This window comes from Pistacia vera, unplaced genomic scaffold (genome assembly GCF_008641045.1).
Source record: "Pistacia vera cultivar Batoury unplaced genomic scaffold, PisVer_v2 Contig189, whole genome shotgun sequence".
Taxonomy (NCBI): domain Eukaryota; kingdom Viridiplantae; phylum Streptophyta; class Magnoliopsida; order Sapindales; family Anacardiaceae; genus Pistacia; species Pistacia vera.
The window spans coordinates 1243321-1250615 of record NW_022195989.1 but is presented as its reverse complement, the minus strand read 5'-3'; the positions used below and the strand labels follow the sequence as shown (position 1 = coordinate 1250615).

At 38.2% G+C, this 7295-nt stretch overlaps 1 protein-coding gene across 1 annotated transcript; it reads right to left on the bottom strand.

Annotated features, from left to right (window-relative positions):
- Positions 1–302: 302 nt before the first annotated feature.
- LOC116127146 (putative disease resistance RPP13-like protein 2) lies at positions 303–917 on the bottom strand. The gene has a single exon (XM_031412807.1). The coding sequence runs from the start codon at positions 915–917 to the stop codon at positions 303–305; it is 615 nt and encodes a 204-aa protein (XP_031268667.1).
- Positions 918–7295: the final 6378 nt, after the last annotated feature.

Here is a 7295-nt window from a genome sequence, read left to right as displayed (position 1 = left end):
TGACAGTGTCCCAGAAGATGCAAAAGCTTCAGCATTGCAAACTTTGGATGGTAAAATTGACTAGCAAGTTGTAAGCATGTAATCGGTTAATAAATGAGTATATGGCCTTGATTCAAAACCATGATTCGTTCGCATGAAAATTTAGAAAATCAGAATCAATAACTCAGAAAAGTTTTATGCAACTTCTCCTGCCTTACACTCTGTAAGTTCACAACATATATATACTCTGAATCACGACCAACAAATATAAAATGAATTTTATTAATAAAGAAAGCTCAAATTAGAGGTGTACAAGTAAGAATTTAAATTTCATGCTGATATGCATCTCCGTATTCCCACTCGGCTGGGAGAGGGAGCTTTTTCAGTCTTTCTGGAATTATTAAATACGTCCCTAAGAAACTTCTAAGCTCAGGCATAGCTCCTTCCGCTACTTGCAACTCCTCAAAATATTTTCCCAAAATTACAAGAATTTCCAGCCGACGAAAACCTCCTTTGCTGCACACAAGTTTCCTGAAACAATAAGATTCCTCGGCGAAATAAAGAACTGTAAGGTTCGGCAACTTCTCTAATGTAGGCATGGGGTCATCATTGAGTTTGCAGTTGGTTAATTCTAGGTATTCAAGATTTGGCAAATATGCAGGCATTTCTTCCGGTAGTTTCTCTAGAGCCACACTTAATGTCAATTCTACCAGATTTTCGCAATTAGAGAGTGGTTGCAACGAATGAATTGTACATGATGGAAATTCAACCCGTAATATTTGAAGGGTTTTTAGTTTGGCAATAGAATCAAACGTGAACTCATTTTCTTTTTCGAAACGGCTTTTTATGTGCAGCTCTCGAAGATTAACCAACCCTTCTGGATTAGTTTTAATCCAAGTGTCGACCGATATGCTCTTCAAAGTTTGAAGGTTTTTCATGTTGTCTATCCGATAATCCCCTATAAATTCTCCGAATAGATGTCTCAGCTCTTGCAGTTTACAAATTTCTATTGGGCGGCTACTGAAAGAAATCGAATCTAAACAGTTCAGAGTTTGTAGGCTCACCAAACTGAGAAAAACTGTAGTAAAATCCCCTTTTATGCCCAAATACTTCAAGTGAATCAACTTGCCTATTTCTTTTGGTACAGTTCTAAACCAGAGATGCGAAAGATTGAGCACTCTTAGTAACCTGAAGCTTGATGATATATGCTGAAGGTCATGAAGTTGGTCAATATTTTGAAGGACTGCAGCTGCATGTTTGGCGGCAAAAATTGGTGTTCTGTTGCTGTTAGTTTCTACTGTAACAGCATTTCTTTGTTTTTTATAATGTTTATCTTAGGTGATTCAGCTAGAAATCTGCTATTGATAGGTGCAGATGTAAGTGTGTATTGTGTTGTTAGTAAAGTATGGCTGTTTAAATTTTGATTTTAAGTCTGCTGCAGAGTAGGTGTAACTGCAGTGCAACCATGTTTATATTCAGTTTTTTGTTCAATGAAACAGCATTCCCGTTTGTAACTTTTCTTTGAGTGTGTGTGCATCTTAACAGCAGTTTTTTCCTTAGAATTCTCCAGCTCCAAAACCTTCATTTGGTATCAGAGCCTCTGTGAGTTTTTCAGACTAAACTAACTCTTCAAACACAGCAACTCCCTTAAGATCTCCTCCATGGCAACAATCCAGCACCTCTTTCTCCCCCGAATTAAAGAAAAAGAAAAACTTTATCTTCAATGGTGAGCAGTACCATGTTTGGGCTGTCAAAATGAAGACCTATTTGAGAGGCCATTCCTTATGGCAATATGTGGAGGAAGGAGACAAATCCCTCAACTTGGAGCAAACCCAACAACTGATCAGATTAGGATTCATGAAGAGGAGGTTGCAAGACTCCAAGAGCACTCTCTGCATCCATTCTGCAGTAACTGACCAGGTCTCTCCAGGATAATGGCTTGTGATACTCTAAAGAAGCTTGGGACAGTCAAGGAGAGTTTTGGGGAAGTACCCAAACCAGAAACATGCAGATCCTAAACTTGAGGAGAGAGTTGAAGTGCTCAAAATGCAAGAAACTGAAAATGTCAAGGTATGTGGATAGATTGATGAATGTTGTAAACAAGATAAGCTACTTGGTGAGGAGTTGATGATCAGCGGATTGTGGAGAAGGTTTTGATTAGTTTACCCAAAAGATTTGAAGCAAAAATCTCCTCACTTGAAGACTCAAAAGACCTGTCCCAAATCAGCCTAGCGAACTTGTGATTCTTCAGCACAAGAACAGAGGAGGTGCTGAGGCAAGACAGTTTGAGGAAGGAGCTATGTTTGTAAGTCAAAAAAAGAAGGGATTTCAAGGGGAAAGCGGAGGTACGCTGGAGAGAAGAAGGGAAAGAAAAGCAGAGTAATCAAGGAGGAAAGCATGTGGGTGCAGCAAGAACTTTTGCTCCTTGTCCTCACTGCAGAAAAAGAACCACTCTGAAAATGAGTTGGTTCAGGCCTAGCATTCAATGAGGTCTTGTAAACATTTGGGCACATTGAAAGAGTGTGTAAGAACAAAGGGAATCAGCAGGAACAGCAAGCTCAAGCGTGGAAAGTTCCAGCACTCCAGCAGACAGAGAGAGTTCAGAGCAGCTGTTGTGGTCTCGAATGCATGGTGCAAGCAGCCCTGACGTCTGGTTGATTGACACAGCTGCAACAACCATATGACCCCAAATGCCAGCAATTTCGTGAGCCTAGATGAGGGTTACCAATCCAGGTGAAGGTGGGAAGGTGGAGTGTTAGAGTGAAAGGCAAAGGTGATGTTTCTGTCCAAACCAAAAAGGTACTAAACTCATAGCTGATGTTTTGTTTGTGCCTAAAAAATTTAGTTTGAGCCTACTTAGTGTAGGACAAAGTTAGAAAAAAATTATTCTCTGCATTCAAGGACCTCACTTGGTATTTTTAGAGAGTGATGGGACTGAATTGATGAAGGTTAGAATGCAAGGAAAAGGTTTTCCTATAGAATGGGGAAAGGTGCTTTTCAAACTACTCAGCTAGGATAGATGATTCAGATTGTGGCATAGAGATTTGGACACTTTCATTATCATGCCCTCAAGAACTTAAACACAAAAACCTTGTCCATAACCTACCCGAAATAGACCAAGGTGAAGGATTGTGCAAAACCTGCCAAATTGGCAAACTCAGCAGCCTCTATTCCCTACAAATAAAGCTTGGAGAGCAAGTGAAAGCTCCAGCTTTTGCACACTGATGTGTGTGGTCCAATGCAGCAAACTTCTCTAAGTGGGAGTAGGTACTTCATCCTCTTTATAGATGATACTTCTAGGATGACATGGGTGCATTCTTGAATCAAAAAGGTGAGGTGCTGCTGTGTTTAAAAGGTTCAATGAGGTAGAAAACCAAACAGGTTTGACACTTAAGTCAAGAAGTGACAATGGTGGTGAGTACACTTCACAGTTTGAAGAGCATGCAAAGGGGCTGGAATTTGCATCAGTTCAGCAGTCCATACCACTCCACAACAAAAGAGTGAGTGAGAGAAAGATAGGACAGTGATGGAATGGCTAGGTGCATGATGATTGAGAAAAATTTGCAAAATTTTCTGGGCAGAAGCTGTAACACTGGGATCTATCTACTTAATCGGTTACCCACCAAAGCACTTGACAACAAGATCCCTTTGAAGCCTGGTATGGTGTCAGACCAAAGTGGATCATTTGAAAGTATTTGGAAGTGTGTGTTATGTGTTTGTTCCAGCAAACAAAAGGACTAAGTTGGATGAGAAGGCTGAAGTAGGCATCATGATTGGATACAGCAGCCAGTCTAAAGCCTACCGAATTTACAATCCATGCTCCAAAAGGATTGTGATTAGTAGGGATGTCAAGGTTGATGAAGGAGCTACTTGGAATTGGGAAAAGAAGGCAAGTTGAGAGAAGGATCAGCAGCCAACATGACACAGATCCAGAAATTCAGAATGCGAATTGAATCCTGAAGAAGTGGATGAAATGCCAGTCCGGGCACCAGGTCTTTGCATGACATATATGAGAGGTGTAAGTGTGGCTGAATTGGAGCCTACATGCTATGCGAAGCTGCAAAATCTAAGCCTGGAGGGCTGCAATGCAGGGAGATGAATGTGATTCAGAAAAATCAAACTTGGGAGCTGGTTGATAGGCCACTTGACGAAAAGTAATACAAGTTAAGGATATTTAAAGGAAACTGAATCCTGATGGATCAGTGAACAACTAGGCAAGACTTGTTGTTAAGGCTTTGCACAGCAATTTGGAGTTGATTTTTCAGAAACTTTTGCACCTGTGGCAAGACATGACACCATTCGACTTCTCATGGCAGTGGCAGCACAATTCAGTTGGAAAATCTTCCACTTGATGTAAAGTCTGCATTTTTAAATGGATTGCTTGATGAGGAAATCTACATTGAGCAACCGGAGGGGTATGAAGTCAAGGGAAAGGAGGAGAAGGTCTATCTGCTCAAAAAGGCCTTGTATGGTCTCAAACAGGCCCCTAGAGCCTGGTATAGCAGAAATTAATGACTATTTGTGCAAGCTAGGATATGCTAGAAGTCCAAATGAGCACACCCTTTATGTAAGGGAACAAAGAGAGAAGTGATGATAGTCTCTCTTTATGTTGATGACCTCCTGGTGACTGAAGCAATCTTGTTCAGTGGAAGAGTTCAAAAGAGCAATGAAGATGGAATTTGACATGACGATTTGGGTGAAATGAGCTACTTTCTTGGCATGGAAATATACCAAAGCTTAAAGGGTATATTTGTGTGTCAAAGAAGTATGCAAATGAGGTGCTAATTAAGTTCAATATGGACAATTGTAAATCAGTTGATATCCCTCTGATTCCTAGCCAGAAGCTGAGCAAGGAAGATGGTGCCAAAAGGGTGGATAAGGGTGTCTATAGAAGCTTGATAGGATGCTTGCTGTACTTGACAGCAACCAGGCCTGATTTGATGTACACCACCAGCCTGTCTAGATTCATGAGCAAGCAAGTGAGATGCATTATAAGGCTGCAAAGGGGTGCTACGGTACATTAAGGGACTACTGAGTTAGGAATCTGGTTCAGAAGGGCAGAAAAATTCAGTTTAATAGCTATTCAACAGTGACTGGGCAGGCTCAGTTGATGATATGAGAAGCACTTCGGATATGTTTCTTTGTTAACCATGGTGTCTTCAGTTGGCTCTCAAAAAAACAGGAGACAGTAGCCCATCTACTGGAGCAGAATACTTTCTGCTGCAGCTGCTACAACCAGGCAATCTGTTGAGAAAAATTCTGACAGATTGAGGCTGAATCAAGATGGTCTACCACCATTTATTGTGTAATATGTCAACGGTTGCAATTGCTAAAATCCTATTCTCCAGGTCGAACTAAACATATCAAAATTAAATACCATGCTGTGAGAGAGCGAGCAAAGCAAAGAAATCAGCTTAGTCATTGCTTGGGAGAGAACCAAGTTGCTGATATATGACCAAGGGACTGAATAAGTCCAAGTTTGAAGAATTCAGACTCAAACTGGAGTTTCCAGCATGAAATCAAGGAGGAGTGTTGATCAAATGATATTATGCTGGAAGGTCTGAGTTGGTCATATTTTGAAGTACTGGAGCTGCATGTCTGGCGGCAAAAATCTGGTGTTCTGTTGCTGTAGTTTCTACTGTAATGCACCAGCATTTCTTTGTTTTTTATAATGTTTATCTTAGGTGAATTCAGCTAGAAATCTGCTGTTGATTAGGTGCAGATGTAATGTGATGTGTTTGTAGTTGTTAGTAGAAGGGGTTGAGTCCTGAAAAAAAGTATTGATTTGAACATGGACTGAAATTTCTATCAGGACCACACTGCATCAGCAATATATAAAATGTAATACAGCGTTCTAGCTCAGGTAGAGGCAGTGATTTAAGGTATGCAGATGATGTTCCCATTCAAAATGCTTCAAGCATATTGGTTTGGTTGTTTAAATCCATTTCAGTTTGTTTGCTTTACGTTTTCTGTTTTCAATTGCACTTTCTGATATATTACTTTTGTATCGTAATCAAAACTAGAAATTTTATTCTAGCAATTGCAATTCTTGATTAGAATTCTGGTACTTGCTGTCACAGAAGAGCCTGTTTTTGGTTAAATTCAACAAGGTAGGATTTTGTGTTGGTTAAATCGAAGAATTGCTCAAAAGCTTGCTACTTCTGTTGTTCAATATCTTGCTATATGCTTCTGTTAGTACAAATAGTTATGATTATTTCCGGAGATTTTTTGAATTGAAATGAGTCACATGTTATTATTGTATGTATCTAATTAAAACCTATATCTTAGAGAGATTTTAATTTTCTTTTCTATCTATTAACTAATATTAGGTAAGACAATTGAATTAATCTAAAATAACCAAAGAATTTTTCATCTTTCAACCTAATTTTCTTACCTAAACCATAAATTTATAACTATTTATTTATTTTTAATCTAAAAATATTAAATATTAATGAAGTGATGAATAAGATGTGGTTCCTTGACTTTAATTTAACCATCGAGTCAACCAAAATAAATGTTAAATTAAAATATTCCAGTCCATACACCATTACAAACACAGTAATTTAAACATAAAAACCTTATAAGCAATATATTCTATTAGAAAAGATTAAAAAAAAAAAAAAAAAAAAAAAAACACTCTGGTTCTAAAGCAATTGCCGCTCAGTACACTCTTAAGTTTCAATTCAACTTTTTTTGGATCAATAAAATCAAGAGAACTTCTTGTTCTAGTCTATTCAAGTTCAACTATATTTTTTGGATTTTGATTTTTATTGTAATATAAATTTGTCAAAAAAATTTCTTTAATTTAGATTAGTGTGTTAAATATATCTAAATATTTAGGGGTGTTTATAACCAGTTAACCGATTTTTCGAACCAAACCAGCTTTTCAGTTTAAGAATTTTCCTGAACCGAAACTAAACCGATTTTTCAGTTAGTCGGAAAACTGGTTAACCAGTTTTGAACTGGTTAACCGCTTTTGAACTATTGTACAGTAGCATCAACATTTACAGCAGAGTTTCTGGCAAGTTTTCAGAAATAATTTAATGGTGGGGTAACTCTAACATCAATGTTTCCAACTGTTTCAGGCATGTTTTCCAGAAATAATTGAATGGTTGCCACTCCTTTGAATTTTCTGTAAATTTATAGAATACTAATCTTAAGAGTTACAAACATGTGTACGTGAGTGATGGATCACTGATGTCTAGCTTTAGCATTATGAAACTGATATGAAAACTCATTATCTTGACTCAAATCCTGAAAATTTAAGTGTTTGGAGTTTGGTACAGAGTCCCACTTTGCACTGATGGCTAGCTTTA

Excerpts from the sequence above, each read along its gene's own strand:
- LOC116127146 (XM_031412807.1), bottom strand. The coding sequence starts at position 917 with ATGAAAAACCTTCAAACTTTGAAGAGCATATCGGTCGACACTTGGATT.